Source organism: Eschscholzia californica, unplaced genomic scaffold, assembly GCF_041429995.1.
Source record: "Eschscholzia californica isolate CP2 unplaced genomic scaffold, dmEscCali1.0.p SCAF_2, whole genome shotgun sequence".
In the NCBI taxonomy this organism is placed as follows: domain Eukaryota; kingdom Viridiplantae; phylum Streptophyta; class Magnoliopsida; order Ranunculales; family Papaveraceae; genus Eschscholzia; species Eschscholzia californica.
Genome location: NW_028238309.1, coordinates 20,101,546 through 20,117,857, shown reverse-complemented (window position 1 = coordinate 20,117,857; position 16,312 = coordinate 20,101,546). Strand labels below are relative to the sequence as shown.

At 36.2% G+C, this 16,312-nt stretch overlaps 2 protein-coding genes across 3 annotated transcripts; one reads left to right on the top strand and one right to left on the bottom strand.

The window, feature by feature from the left end:
- The first annotated feature begins 294 nt into the window (after positions 1–294).
- On the top strand, positions 295–3,627 carry LOC147556775 ((S)-tetrahydroprotoberberine N-methyltransferase). Its single transcript, XM_086657723.1, has 8 exons — positions 295–688; positions 798–906; positions 1,863–2,087; positions 2,195–2,294; positions 2,537–2,647; positions 2,767–2,856; positions 2,944–3,002; positions 3,147–3,627. Exons 1-8 carry the CDS (start codon positions 526–528, stop codon positions 3,340–3,342), a joined length of 1,053 nt encoding a protein of 350 aa, XP_086513849.1. The 5' UTR covers positions 295–525; the 3' UTR covers positions 3,343–3,627.
- A 1,531-nt stretch (positions 3,628–5,158) lies between these two features.
- Positions 5,159–11,506, bottom strand: EER5 (proteasome family protein). Of its 2 annotated transcripts, none has more exons than XM_086657721.1 (13): positions 11,218–11,506; positions 10,946–11,082; positions 10,740–10,833; positions 10,549–10,638; positions 8,848–8,913; positions 8,589–8,678; positions 8,415–8,471; positions 7,752–7,813; positions 7,332–7,419; positions 6,361–6,437; positions 6,209–6,283; positions 6,011–6,116; positions 5,159–5,457 (listed from the first exon to the last, which is right to left on the bottom strand). In XM_086657721.1, exons 1-13 carry the CDS (start codon positions 11,383–11,385, stop codon positions 5,326–5,328), a joined length of 1,242 nt encoding a protein of 413 aa, XP_086513847.1. In that variant the 5' UTR covers positions 11,386–11,506; the 3' UTR covers positions 5,159–5,325. The 2 variants fall into 2 exon arrangements, with proteins under 2 accessions (XP_086513847.1, XP_086513848.1); XM_086657722.1 differs by having other exon boundaries at positions 10,946–11,071; positions 11,218–11,429.
- Between the last annotated feature and the right edge of the window lie 4,806 nt (positions 11,507–16,312).

Below are 16,312 nucleotides of genomic sequence, written 5' to 3'. Positions count from 1 at the left end.
ATACGAACCTGTTACGAATTTTTTGTCTTCCCTATGTTCGAATTTCCTCCCAAAATTTGGACCGTTTACTTATTTTTTTCCGTCCAATATTTGCATAACATACAAACCCCACAAAGTGAATACATGCAAGGGAATTACACACAAGGTAATTTGGTCACCTTCACATGCTTTTGGACTTCCTGAGTAATTTTCTCTTAGTTTTGGACTTCCAGTCCATTAAAGCCGCCATAAATGACTAGGGTTTACCAACCAAATGGGAGAATTATTATATTTGATATATTACCAAAAAATGCCAGTGAGTGTAATTGCAACATATTTTTTTATTTGGATCGTGAGCAATAATAATGAATTATAAAATTACACAATTTTCAACCAATTAAATAAAATAAACCAAAATTAAGTTCTATATAAAGTCGAGTCCTATTAGTAGCTCTTCAATACTTTCTTTCTCTGCAAAATTGTCTCTCTCTAGATTTTGTTATTGAGAAGCAAATTCTGTGATTAGTAAAGGAAAAAGAAAAAAAGATGGGATCATCAGCTGCGGAGATCATGGGGAGGTTGATGAAAGGAGAAATTGAAGATGAAGAACTTAAGAAGCTAATTAGACATCAATGGGACAGACGTATCCAATGGGGTTACAAACCCACTCATGAAAAACAATTAGCTTTCAACTTAGACTTCATTAAAGGTCTCCTTCTCTCTCTCTTTTTTTCTGTCTTTCTCTCTCTCTCTCTCTCTAAAGTATTGAAATTATGAAACACTCAAATTTGTACTGTTTCTTTTTTATTTTTGTATAGGATTGAAAGAGATGGTTATGTCAGGGGAGATAGACACAATGAATAAAGAAACTTATGAATTACCTACTGCTTTCTTGGAGGCAGTTTTTGGCAAAACTGTCAAACAGAGGTTTTGATCAACCCTTTTTTCTAGATTCATTTTCTTTCGAATATGGACTCCGATCTACAGTAGTCATTACAAGATATTAATACATCATTAAGATGTGATAAGCGCGATAACCGCCTAAGATAAATTAAGAACGGAAAAGGCCTAAAGGCGAACAACATACTAAAGAGGCTTAAAGTCTGACTAACTTATTGTGTATACCTTTAATGATCATGGATTCCACTTCCTCCAAGAATCAAACCCAAGATCTCCTGAATTTTGGAGTTCATGCCAACAATTTCAAGCATCTGGGCAACCAAGTGTTGACTAGGTTCATTTTTATAAAATAAAGGGAAATGATAGAGTGACTTAGAAATTGGTACTTAGAGGGTGACATATTTCCTCATTTAGAAATAAAAGCGGTCCCCACCGTAATCAAACTTTGAAAAAACCTTGTCTTTTAGTGATTCCACATCAGCTCGGCATTAAAATGCCCAAAAAATTGGGCACTCTAGCATCTCCCTTTTATAAATATTCATTTGTATGGATTAAGAAATATTTGATTCAAAAGAAAATTTATGGATCAGTTTACAAAAGAGGACTAAATCTCAGTTAGCCCTCATATTGTGATCATTTTGTTCGTTTAGCCCCATATTTGGACCATTAGACGACTTGATCCCCTAGATGAAGATTAGTATCCCTAGCACTATGAGCTGTTTGACCCCTCAACAGAAGGAAAGCGGAAAGTTATGATAAATTTCTTACCCAATTATTATCAAGTCGAACAGTCTACATATCAAAATATGAGGTCAAACAGGCGGGTAGGTGTATGAGAAAAACAGATCAAAACATGGTAAACCATGTTTATACTAAGAAAATTTGAAATTTGAAAGAGTTTTAGTTGTGTTATTATGTTAATTGATGTGATCATGAGTTGATTACTCCATTATAAAAATCTTAAAGAAAAAGATTTGATGTAGTTGCTGTTACTTCAAAGATGAGAACTCGACAATTGACGAAGCAGAGGAAGCAGCCCACGAATTATACTGTGAAAGAGCACAAATCAAAGACGGGCAAACAGTTCTTGATATCGGTTGCGGTCAAGGAGGTCTCGTTCTTTATATTGCGGAAAAGTACAAGAACTGTCATGTTACAGGTCTTACTAATTCAAAGGCACAAGCAAACTACATCGAACAACAGGCAGAGTAAGTTTCTAATTGTACTACAATATTTCAAATCATAACAAAGATAAAGCACTTACCGGAACTCTATGTCGAATCTATGATTTATTTGGGATTTTATTTGTTTACAGGAAGCTTGAGTTGACGAACGTTGATGTAATATTCGCAGATGTTACTAAATTTGACACGGACAAGACATATGATCGGATACTCGTTGTTGAAACTATAGAAGTATATATTTTCTACTTATTTTACTACAACTTAATTTAAGTAGTGTTTGCTTTTTGTCTGATTCAGATTTGAAATCTGATTCCGAATCTGAATGGGTTACAGATACTTTCAGAATAATTATTCTGTAAATTTTGAAGCCAGATTCAGACAATAAGAGAAAAACAAACCTAACCTAAACAAAGAAAAAGAACGAGTAATCAACAAATTAGTAATCAGAAGCTGATTCTGTTTTTCTTCCGCAGCACATGAAGAACATTCAACTGTTCATGAAGAAATTATCAACTTGGATGACAGAAGACAGTCTTCTTTTTGTGGATCACATTAGCCACAAAACTTTCAACCATAACTTTGAGGTCAGATCATTAAGAAGTTGGCCCTAATATGCTTTCATAAGTATTATTCTGAAGTATAACGATTAAATTATGCTTCTCCTAATATCTAAAATTTCTTTTTCGATGTCTATTTGATTCAGGCACTCGACGAAGATGACTGGTACTCAGGTTTCATCTTCCCCAAGGGTTGTGTGACCATACTGTCATCTTCTACTCTTCTCTACTTTCAGGTAAATCATATTGCATTAACTGCAATGAAATTCCGACAGTTTTAGACTGGATTTTCATGGAGGTTTTGATTTTTTGTGTGGTTGTAGGATGATGTTTCAGCTCTTGATCATTGGGTTGTCAACGGAATGCACATGGCTCGTTCAGTGTAAGTAAAGATCAAACATCCATAAGTTTAATTTCTTCAACCCAGAGAAGGAAATGAATCGAATCATTGATGATGAATTCAAATTCACCCCAAGACATAACTAGAAAAAATGATTATGGTCATTGATATTTATCTTGATTGCAGAGAGGCATGGAGGAAGAAACTCGATAACACCATTGAAGCAGCAAGAGAAATACTTGAACCTGGCCTTGGAAGTAAAGAAGCAGTTAACCAAGTCATTACTCACATAAGGACTTTCTGTATAGGTGGGTATGAACAATTCTCATATAACAATGGAGAAGAATGGATGATCACACAAATTCTTTTCAAGAAGAAATGAATGAAAACTCTTCTTCACCGAATTGCATTTTCATTTTAAGTTCCATCTAATAAATGGGGTTTTTCTTGTGTTAAGAATTGTTTGTAATTTGAGGTTTATTTGGCTTGATGTTTCGTTACCTGTATTTCTCTTTCGAAATTGTTGAACTAAGATGCTTCGGTTATGTTTGTTTTCTTTTAAGATCTGAACCTGAACTTTAGTTTTATTTCTGTGTAATTTACTTGTATAATTTAGTTCTTGTACTTCTCTAGTAAAATCAAATCTTCGAGCAAGTTCTTTCTCAAATTCGAAACTGTTATTTTTAAGTTAAAAAATCATGCACTGGACACGAAGACTTGTTTTTAAGATCTAATTCCATCGGAATGCAAAATCACGGAAAACAACTAAACTAAGATTACAGAAAAAGTATATTCCGGTTTCAGATTATTAAGGTGCTACTTGTTTGTTTTTGTACGTCTTATTGGCTGATTTATTTTGTAAGTGAGATGTTTGTTTTTTTAAATCTGAATCTTTAGGACTGAATTAACAATTTTACATTTATACACCTTTTAATATTTTTCACGAAAAACCCCAATTTCTCAAAACCCTATACTTTTTCTCTCTAATAAAAAGAAAAGCAAAACCTTAAATTTCTCGATCTCTCTTTCTCCATTTCTCAGCCTCTCGCCCTCAGTCCGGCGAAATTTGTCTCTCTAGCGGAATCTGTATAGCCCGGCGAGATCTCTCTCTCTCGGCGAGATCTCTCTGTGTCTCTGGCGGGTTAAGTTTTATCTCTGTCTCTCTCAGTTCCTCTCTCTCTCTCTCTCTGTCCTTTCGACGAGATCTCTCTAAATGAAGATCCGGCGGTTTAGTTCTTTATCTCTCTCTACCCCTCTAACCGATCGACGAAGTTAAACCCTCGCCAGATCCGGCGAGGGTTCCGTCTCTGTTTCTCTTTCTCTCAGTTCCTCTCTCTCTCTAACAAATTGAATCTGGTGGTGTGTGCTTTGGTTTTGGCTAATTTTGTGGTTGTCGATTTCTGGTGGTGATGGTGGTTGCAATTTCCGGCGGTGGTGGTGGTCTAGCGGCGTTGGTGGTAAAATATTTGAGTATGAAATATTTGTAATTCATGGGGGCATTAGTGTCATTTAACATATTTCAGATATTATGCCTTTATATCAGACTTGTTTTGAAGTCTGAAATTTGAAGGTTATTTTTCAGTCCACTCAGACATGGACTCAATTCAGCCAACATCCCAGTTCAGATTTCAGATCTGAAAAAATAAAAAACAAACAACATCGTATTTTGATGTTATTTGAGTTATGAATGGATTTCATCTTACAGATGACCTCAAGCATGTTACAAGTATTTTCATATTCTTCAACCTTACTCTCCCATCTTGTTTTATTTCCCCCAAAGTGTGCTTCATCTCAACTCCGTAAATTAGACAGGAGGAATTGGAGAGTGGAATTAACTATTAAGTTTGAGGAGGAAGGTGACGAAGTTAATTGTTATGTTTGTTAACTACAATGGATTTATGATTTCTGTTGTTATATTTGTTAACTACAATGGATTTATGATTGCTGTCCGAATTTCTTTGGAAGTGATGAAGAAAGGTAACGAAGATCATAGAATTTTTCGCTAACATTTTTCGAATCCAAAATGGGGAACTTGTCTTGCTCTAAAAGAAAAAAAGACAAGGGTTAAACTGTGGGTACACTGACAAGGCCTACTACAATTTATTCCTACTTTTATCAGTTTATGCATACATTTCTCTTACGCAACTAATAACCTGAGGGATGAAAATAAAAAAATATATTTTTATCTTAGATAATGATTTTACGAATATAAGATGTTTATCCTATATAATCGAGTGAAAGAATTTCTTACATCATGTAGTACTACACTAAAACACTTCAAAATGGAAGACCGAGAATTTTTAATCATGATAAGTAACTTATCTCGGAGCAGCACTACTAATAGTAGGTCTGTTCATTACAACATTTATGAATTGACAGGCTTACCGTTTAATCTAGGAAAAGCATCTTCCTTGCGGAGAACAACCACTTTGCTCTTGTGTGCGAAGTAACCTTTCACGAGGTTCTTGTATATAAGAATCGCCATTATGCATTCCACCTTCAAAAGTGCAATAGTATTCTCCTATCCATTAGTTTGTGTTAAAAAATAAGCGATTTTATTCTGAAGTGTATTTGCAAAGAAAAAGGGGGAAGAGGAAAAGTGCAATTGTATTTTCCTATCAATTAGTTTGTTTTCTAGTTCAACAAAAAAAATTAGTTTGTTTTCAAGAATAAGCGGTTTGGGGGAAATAGATTAGAATGTCCAATACTAGTTCTAACTTCTAACTCGTTCCAATAGTGGGTCAAATAGGTCTGAACCATTTCTCAAAAATAAAAGGTCTGAACCCTGAGCTCAGGATAGATTCGATATGCAGATTGCCCTTGCAAACCAGGGTTGATTGATGGAGTGGTGGATCCATGCTAAGTACCAACCTTGGCTTGTTCAGCCAACAGATTCGAGTTAGAGTTGATTCATAAACTATGGTTCTCTGTACGTCTAGTTTGGATGAACTGATCTATAAATTGAGCTCCAGCAAGCTTGAAGATTTTCTGCGCTCTCTAGCCTCCCCAACTCAAAAGAACAAAAGTTTATAGGATAGGTAATAAAGTACCTCATCGACATCCATCTCCATTTCAAGCCATTTTAGGGCTTTAACAATCACTTCCAACTTCACTTGGTGTGCCTTGCTAGGATCCCACTGCTTTTGGATAATGTAGCTGCAATGAAGCAAAAAACGAAGAGTTAGTGAATAAACATTCGAAGATGATTAGCAACGGATAAAAGAACTATAGGCTCTGCTGGAACTTACATCTTTTTTACTAGTCTTTGATAAACTTGCAACTCGAGCTTCTCCAAGACAAGATACACACCTGAGCGTAAGAATCTGATGATATGGAGATTTAGAAAAATTGGTATCATACCAACTAATAAGCATAGTGCAACAGTAAGGAGGAAACATACCGGTCTTCATGCTCTTGTAGTGCACTTCGAAGTAGTCGGAGATCACCTTTTTTCAGTGACTCTACAACATTATGGTACTGCAAAAGGAGAACGATTAACTCCTTTATTGATATTAACAAAAAAAAAGCCACAGCTGGAAAAGTGAATCAGATGAGTCGTATAGACTATTCAATTGACTGATATGTGATTAATATTCTGTCATTTTTTTTGTCTATTTCTTTCAATAATTAAACGTAATAGGAAATATTGACTTTTGATACAATACAGGGGCTAGGGGAAAGTGACAGTTGTCTCATATCTTAAGTAACTTTCACAGGTTTAACACAGAAATGCTCCAGCTTAGAGTTGTTCTTACTCCATAAGAAAACTCGTCATTCGATTATAAGATGTTCGTCTATGTTTCTGACGAATCTAGTTAAGCACGACATTAGCTGTCACTATCTGAAGCAAAAAATTTAACTTAATAAATCAATTAATTGAACACAAGAATTGAGAAAAAGATACTGCGGGAGACCTAGATGTATTTCAGAGCTCTAGTAAAAAGCAATTACATCGGGGTTTGTTTCCTCGGTGTTCGATCGAATAGTTGGGGAGTTAGCTCTTTGTACATAATGTTTTTCTTAATATATTCATTCAAAATTTATTTTTAGAAGTAAAGGAACTAGTTACCTTTAGTTCTATGTGGATTTTTATTTTTCTTTTTGGGGTTTCTCTACATTAATTAATCTACTCCTAGATGTCATACTTATCCCATTTATGAGTGTGTCTTATGAATTCCAGAGATACAAGAACTTGCATAATATTATTAGTTCAAAAGAAAATTATGGCGAGCAATATTTATAGGACTATTGGGTACAAGGACCCACCACCAGGCCCACTAATTCAGCTTTGGAAAACAACGTTCGTCTACTGGGATTTTACTCTAAAGCTGGTTTACGAAATAAAGAAAAAGCACAACAATAAATCCATACCTCAACAAGGTTGTATTTCTGCAGAAGCGACTTTTTAGGTAAAATACCTATTGAAAGCTTTACAGGAATGAGGTATTTCAGGATCATTCTGCTCCATTATAAACAGAAGACAATGAATTACGTTCCTCTTGAATATAGGACCCACAAATAGATCATCATGTACATGATATATTTCATGTTAAAACCTAGAAAAGTTTATCATAAATAACCAAAAAAAAGGGACAACACTTTTGGAAGAATGGAACTTGGATTGGCTGTGAGGCCCTTGATGTTTAATACCCAGAAAGAGTAACCTAGACACCATAAATTGCTAAATCTACTCGGAAGGCAGTACTAATTAACAAGTAAATCGACTTTCCTTATCTAAACATAAAGAAAAATCACTTTCAAAATTTATAATCAGGCACACAGAAACAAAACCTTATGTTTGCTTCATTTTTAGGGTTGCAATGGTTTAAGGCGTAAGTGAGCTTTTGATCCGCCTGTGGTGAACAAAAAGTAGAACATTTACACTTCAGAGTAGTAATTAAAACTTGCAATGACAAAGCTGTTTTATGCTTTAATAAATAAATATGATTAACCGACTTTCATTACATCAGTTCAAGATGAAGAATTTGATAAAACCAAAACGCATAGCAAATACCTATTTTCGTTCAGTTGTAGAAAATTTGTTCTGTTTGTAACCATAGAATTTTCTGTTAATCTGTTTCACATAAAAGGACTGGTAATCTAGGCACTAGGGTGGGGGATGTTCCAAAAATTCAATACCCAGCTCCCAGCATACCTGCCTAGTACCAGGCAGAGTCCACGGGCGTCTCAAACCCGTAATGGGATTACCTACCAGGCAGTCCACGGGCGTCTCAAACCGTAACGGGAGTACCTACACTGCCTCGATTATATTGTAATGGGCCAGGCCGTTACATTCTATGCCCGAGGCCCCGAGCCATCCCAGTTCGGACAAAATAGAGAAAAACCAATTTTTCCATGTGTTTCATTTTAATACTTGCTGAATACAAAATGTAGGATAAAAATGCAATGAGCACTATCCACATCACATGCCTATTGAAGGGTTAAATAACTTACTGCAACGAAGTTTTCGTTATATACTTCTAAGCGACCTGTATAATACATGTAGGTGACCTGTAGTAAAATAGAAGGGGATAGCAAACAAGTTAGATTATTGTTCAAGCAAAACATGAAAATAAAATCTGATACTAAGCAAATGTTTGTTTGTTACTTAACAAGGTCAATTCTTACCTTGTCTCTTACAGGGAATTCCTCAAAGTCAAAAATCCGAGCAGTTTCAATGCTTCTTATTACGCTTCGACATAGGTGCACTGTCCCAAGCTGAAAATTCGTATTACTAAGACTCCAAAGAGTAACTTAAGCCGCTCTCTCCCTTGACTAAGTAATACATATATAGGAGCTATACCAGTATAGTATATGTAGCACAAAATGATCTACAAGAGAAATGAAATAACTTGAGCGAGAGAATACGAGATTAATCAAAAATTACCTTAAAGTAAACTTTGAACAACTGGCAGGTAACATATAGAGCTCCTATACGTTTGGGGCCTTTCCCCTACAAAGTAGAATCAATCGATCAGGACATTCCAAAGATATGATAAGAATGAAACTTTAACTAACTACTTAATTAGAGTTCAAATGATACCAAAGGAAAATTACAAACAAAGATAGCTAGAGAGATTCTAGTGGTGAATTTCTTTATGACTAATACCTCGTTGAAGTTGCCGCGTCGGCAACAATTTTGCAATAGTATATTAGTATTACATGAGGATGTAAAACTCAATCGAGCAACAAATTCGCAGAGTTTCTGCATTATTTCTATCTTTTTTGGTAAATATACTAAGACTATCTCAAATGTAAAACTCAAAAAAATCTCTAGATGCGCAATGTGTCAAGATTCAAAAGAGGGTTGTAACGCGTGTGTCTCTCCTACTTGGACATATAGAGATACTCTATTCGGAGAACGTCTCCAATGCAATACTCCAAAACTCAAGCTTTTCTTACGTGGTAATGAGGTCTTTCTTTATTAATCCAACTAAATTGTATTGTTTAAAACTATAAATTGTTTGGCACCTTCTATTACAATTTGCAGCATACCGGAACTTATTTTACCCTCCTAAGGATAAAAATGCTTTATAAGTGTGAAGTGTCTAATGAAGTCCTCAAATGCTTTGCTTTCGTAGAAAAAGGTATATTCCTTTGCCAATGTTATCTGATCTATAGACTAATCGAACAAAAAAAATTGTCACGAAGATGAAAAATATGACTAATTGTACACATTTGTATTTGAAACCTGTCTCAATCGTCCCATTGTGATATAAAATAATCAAGAATCACTAATTACCAATGAAACCCTGACCTACAATTTATTTTATTTGATAGTAAAAGAACTAATATGTTTATTATAATAAATGACAAAAATAAGTAAAATTCATATAGTAAATAAATCAGTGGAAGTAACCCAAGCAAGAGAAGCAAAACTACAATTATGAAGACGCATAATCAGACCAAATAGGAGTATTCTTGTCCAAGACAGATGGAGAATCAAACAACCATCTCTTCCTACACTGTCATCTCACAACTCAGATTCGGCAATTTTTCTCAAGGAGTTTCAATCTCACATGGATATGTCCTAAAACCATAGAAGACTGCGTCAATGAATAGAACAGAACAACCAACCATTTCCAAAGCAAGGAAAACAAGTGTGGAATCTTATACCTCACTCGATCATGTGGACCATTTGAAAGGAAACAAATAATGCCATCTTTAAATCAGAGAAGATAACATGGCATAGGATCATTTTTGGGGTACAAAGCATCCTATACAGTTGGAGTAGAGGAGACCCTTGGGCTAATATAATATCCTTCCAAATTTCTAAACTTCCATACTCTCAATATGAAGATCTCTGAAAACAGTGTTTTGTTGAGGCTCTGTACAGTAACTACCTTTATGTCATGGTGGAGATCCAAATATAATCTTGCATTAGACTATTAGAGACAGAATATTAACAAAAAAATCCTATATGATACTCAATACTTCTAAGATTGACTGTTGTCGGTTGCATTGGGGATGCTCTGACATATAATTTATCTTTTGATTCCACCGACTAATTTTTGTATATCAAATAGCCGTAACATTCAATGATACATAATACTATAGAATAATGGATATCAGATTTAAAGAAGCTTACTGCAAGAGCTCCAAACACTTTCATCAAAAAAGAACCAGCACCCTTCAATTTCTCTGGAGTTTTTCCCAGTGAAGCTAGCTCCCTATCAGCCTGTAAACACATTTAGAGCGTTTCAATATGAATAGTCCCTTTTAGTTTCCTTCCTAATAAAATTCTAATTAATGAAAAGAAAAATGAATACTTGCATTTACCTTCTCAGCAAGAACCCTAATTTCATAAGCAACAGCATATAATGCTTCCATGGCCCATCCAGACTCCCAGTTCCTAAATTCCTGAAGAAACACACTGAAATTCCAACAATTAAAACCCTAATTTTTACACATTATTTCCACAACAACTTCATCAAACACCCAAATAAAATCAAATCAAATCAATTCAATTAGGAATAATGAAATACTTGGCAAATTTCTCGAATGCATTAGAAGCATCAACTAAACGACCGAGTCTATAACTCTGCAAACATCGAAGTAGAGGAGCTATGATTTCACCAAGCTGAGAAAATCTATCTGATTGTTTAATCAATCTGTTTGCATCCTGGCCCAAATCAAAAAAGAGAAAAAGGGATTGAACTAAATAACAACGAGATTACATTAATCAGATTCACTAACAGTAGAAAGAACTTGAACATTAGTCATAGAGAGAGAGAGAGAGAGAGAAAAAAAAGGGAACCTGGAAAACGTTGAGAGCATCAGCGAGAGAGAGGAGAGAAGATGAATTGGATGAGACGGATATTAGGGTTTTTAGAGAAGGACCGTCTTCGTAAGAAACGGAATCTGAGAAGCGGTTTAGGTAATCTGTGATTCGTCTGTGAGCTTCCCCCATGGTTAGGTACGCCATTTTTGTTCTTTGGTTTACTCCCAGAGACACAAAGCAACAGCCTTCGAAAACTTTCTTTGTTCTTCGTGGTCTAGTAAACTTTGGTCAAAAGTCAGGTCAAAGGGGTGACCTTTTTTGCCGTAGAGTGCTTCTAAAGGCGCCCTGTGTTTTTGTCGATTGGTCTACCATTCTATTCGGATCCACGTATATTTTCCCACGGGAAACCAACATTTTTATGATTCTTTTTTTTTTGTTGAACTAGCTATTCATTAATTAATATAAGCGTTATTACAGTATTTATCAACTAAAACACAAGTTACATTCTTCCACTTCTTGCTCATGTTCTTTTTCCTTGCCCATCTCGCTAATTTGTCTGCATTCGAGTTGAGTTCTCTCTTGGTGTAATTGAATTTGATGGCCTCGAATTCTTTTCTGCTTTCTTGAATTCTTCTGATATGGATAAGAGATTGCCAGTGCACTGTGTGATGTTTGTTGTGAAGATGTTTGATGAGATTAATGTTGTCGCTTTCTATTATGATAGACGTATGTTTCGTTTCTTTCGCCCATTCTATTCCGAATAAGATTGCCATAGCTTCACTTTCTTCACTATTTCTAGCTCTCGCGGATTTTACCTGAGCTTCTATAAATTTTGACTCTACATTGTGAGCAATTAAGCTAATTCCCATATTGGATGTTACATTCTTAAACGATACATCAACATTAATCTTAATAAAATTATTGGCAGGAGGTTGCCATTTTTCATTTGTTTTTTGTTTGCTTTTCTCAGGTTTTTTGTTGATTTTCGGAAATTTTTTTATCATTTTGATGATCTTATTAAGATCATTGAGTTCGTGCTGAAAGTAGTGGTCGCATCTTGCTTTCCATAAAATCTACAGAATACTTGTAAAGTGAATATTCTCTTTGGTATAACAAAGATGAGCATTTTCTTCCCACGAGAAGATCCAATCCGAGATGGAAGTAATATTCTCTAAGATGATATTAAAATTGAACCATATATTTTTAGCTAGAGCACAGTGTAAAAGCGCATGTTCAATAGATTCAATATTCATACAATTTGGGCATGTAGTGTTGTTGTCTATGTATTTTCCAATTCTTTCTCTAACCGGGAGAGCTTTGGTGCAGATTTTCCAGATGGAGATTTTGATTCGCGGAATGGTCGGTAGCGACCAGATGAACTTCCAGTTCTGAGTGCTAGGATTCTGGTTGATTTTATTGGTGCTTAAGTGCTGGTACATTGAAGCAACCGTGAATTTACCCGTATTGGTAAGCTTCCAGTTTAGCTGATCTTTACCTTCACTATTCACTGGGATAGCTCTGATAAGGTTCTGGGTAGTGGCATCAAAATTGGCGTTAAGGGCTTCGTTATTCTAGTTGTTATTATTGATAAGTTGTGCCACTTTGGTCAGATTGGAGTTGTTGTTGTTCGGCACTGTTCCATTGATATCTGGGATCCAATTATCTGTCCAAATGTTAATATCATTGCCGGAGTGCACCTCCCAAGTGAATAAATCTTCTATGAGGTGATAGTTTTCCAGTTCCAAGAGTGATGAGCCTTCGCTGGGCCCGGGGTATCGGAGTGAGGGAAGTATTTAGCTTTGAGGAGTTTAGCCCACAACGCCTCTGGTTCAGTTTTGAGTCTCTAGGCCATTTTTGAAATTAAAGCGGTGTTGTCTAGATCTGGCATGTGGATCCCTAGACCTCCAATGCTCTTCGGCAAACAAATGTATGACTAGACTTTGGTGCATATACCCTTCGACTTACCCCACCAGAAGTTCCGTTGCAAGGACTTGATGCTTTTACTAATTCCTTTAGGAATAGCAAATGCTATGGCCGAGATGACCACAGTGCGACCAGCTTGGGTTAAAAAAGAGTGATTCCATTTATTCAGCTTATTCTTGATATGGTCGAGGATGTCCTTGAAAACCTTGGTTTTTTCAACTCCTATGAAGAGTTGGGGCCTCAGGTATTTCTCAGATGTGGAGGCATATTTGACTTTAAGGGCACGCATTATGAGGCATTTGAATTTTGGGTGCGAATTCTTGGAGTAGAAAATATTGGACTTAGTATAGTTAATCATTTGTCCCGAGGTCTCACAGAAGTCTTGAAGAATCTTCTTAAGGTTGTGGATGTTGTCTATAGTGTTCTTGCCAAAGATGATGCAATCGTCTGCAAAAAGGAGATGTGATATTTTAAGATCAGTGTGATTAGTCGGAAAACCCAAAAACCTATCTTGGTTATTATTCGACATCAGCTTACGACTAAGACCTTCCATAGCAAGCGTGAAGAGAAAGGGCGAGAGTGGGTCTCCTTGTCTAATACCCCTAGTAGGATAGAAAGCATTACCTGGCCGACCATTAATGAGCACTGACATGGAGGAGGTCGAGATACAAGTGTGGATCATCCTAATCCAATGATCGACGTAACCTAAACTTCTCATGATGTCTGTAAGAAATTTCCATTCAATTCTGTCGAACGCTTTGGACATGTCTAACTTGAGACCAAAATATTCAGTGGAACCTTTCATCTTCTGGAACGAGTGGATGATTTCCTGACCCATGATAATGTTGTCGGTTATCTGCCTTCCGGGGACATAGGCTGCTTGGAAAGGTGAAATGATAGGGTTTAAAGTATTTTTAAATTTATCGGCCAGCAGCTTGGTGATGATTTTGTAGGTGGTGTTTAAGAGGCTGATTGGACGGTAGTCCGCGGGAGTTTGTGGTGTGGGCGTTTTGGGAATGAGACAGATATGGGTGTGGTTTATCTCAGGGGGGAGGTAGGCAGTATGAAAGAAGTTCTGAACCAGGTCATAAATGTCTGAGCTAATCGTCTCCCAGTTAGACTGGAAAAAAAAGGCGGGTAACCATCTGGACCCGGGGCCGCCACCTTTTTCAGGCTTTGAATAGCCCAGTCAATCTCATCTTTGCTTGGGATAGCCAGAAGGTCTAGATTTTGGTTATGGGAGATAGAATGGTTGAACAGGTTAAGGGTATTGGGATCCTCCCTAGGGTTGATAGAGGTGCTGATGTTAAGGAGATGGGATGTGAATATATCTTGAATGTCTTTAACGTCTTCCTTCCAATCTCCGTTATTATCTTTGATAACGCTGATCTTTTTGGTTCTATTACGTTGAATAACTTGGGAGTGAAAGTACTTGGTATTTTTATCTCCCAAGGTGATAAAGTTGTTTCTCGATTTTTCCTTTCATAGGGTCTCTTGCTGGTTATAGAGTTCCTCCAAAGCTAGATTAAGGCGGTTGTACTCCTCTTTGGAATTACTATTCTGAAGATTCTTAGTGATCCTCTTGATGTTATTCTCTATATTACCAAACACCTTTTTGTTCCAATTAGTGAGCTTTTTGCTAAGCTTCTTTAGGTCATGTTGGATATTATTCGGGTCTTGATTGTTTTTTATGTGATTCCAAATATCTGCAATGAAGTTGAAGCAGTCTTTGTTATCCAAGAGGATAGGCAGATGATCTGACCCCACAGCCTCCAGGTGGGTGACTTCGAAAGATTGAAATTGATGAAGCCAAGGAAGATTAGCTATTGCCCTGTCTAGTCTCTCTTGTATCAGGTGTTCTCCGAATCGTTTGTTACTCCAGGTGTATGGATTGCCCCGATAACCCAAGTCCAATAATCCTAGGAGTGTGGGAGTTGGACCCAATTGATCCACCACTTTTCTCCAAGGGGTCAAGAATACAGTTCAGATCTCCTATCACAATCCAAGGGTAGTCCTTGTCCTGATTGAGCTGACTAAGGGTTTTCCACGGTTTTAGCTTGTTTTTGCTGTAGGGGGACCCATAGAATCCAGTAATCTTAATGGGATTAGGTATCCTGACATTATTCATATACGCATAAATGATGTTGTTGTCTGAGTACTTAATCTTTATGTCTAGATGGTGCTTCCAGTAAAGGGCAAGTCCTCCTGCTTTGTTAATAGGATCGACATAATGACTAGAGTAGTTTTTGTTGATGGGAATGTTTTTGTTCATGTTATTGGATTTATTTTTTGTTTCCGACAGGAAAATGATGTCCGACTGATTTTTCATGATAAGATTAAGAATGTGTTTTTTGGTGAGGAACGAGGAAGCTCCCCTCACGTTCCAGCTTAAAATGGATGGATTTTCCATGGTGGGTGTGTTATTATACATATTAATGTAATGAGGCAGGCCTAAGGTCACGGTGACCCAAAGTATAACGGCATTCCCCAGAAACACTGAAGTAAAAACTAAAGAGACTAAACTAGCCAGAATCACTATAGTAAAAAACAGTATGCAACAGATATTTATATATTTATTAATTTATTATTATTATTTTTTGTACTAGTATGAAACAGATATCATTCAGCTAAACTAAATAATACACAAAGAGGTAACTAAGAATTAATAAATTACCCACTATGACACACATAAAGCCTATTGGGTGAACATTAAGCTACTCTAAGAAGGGTACAGAAGGTAGCAAATGGAATCACAAGCAAGCTTAGTTTAAACGAGCAGAAATTAGTAAAGTGAGATGAACTAATACTGAAGCTAAGATAAGAACACAAAGAAAGAGAGGAAGGAACCAGAGATCAAAGCAACAATAAAATCTAAGAAAGAAAACAAGAGAATAATAGAGCTAAGATGAGAACACTCATTTCTAACATGCTGAGGCACTAGGAGAACTAGACATAGATAACAAAAACAACTATGCTAATGAAGAACACTAGCTTCGTATCTAAACGGCATGCAAGACTGAAAGATATGAGTTAGGCCCAAAATTCAACAAAACTTACAAACAGGTAATAAAAGCTAGGTACTAACTAATTAACCTTAAAACAAAGATAAACAAGTCTAGATTACTTCCCTGCCTATGTCGAGGTTCGAGAAAACCTATGCTTCTGCTTTGTCGTTGATTCACTGTTGCCTTTGAAGACATGCAAGACT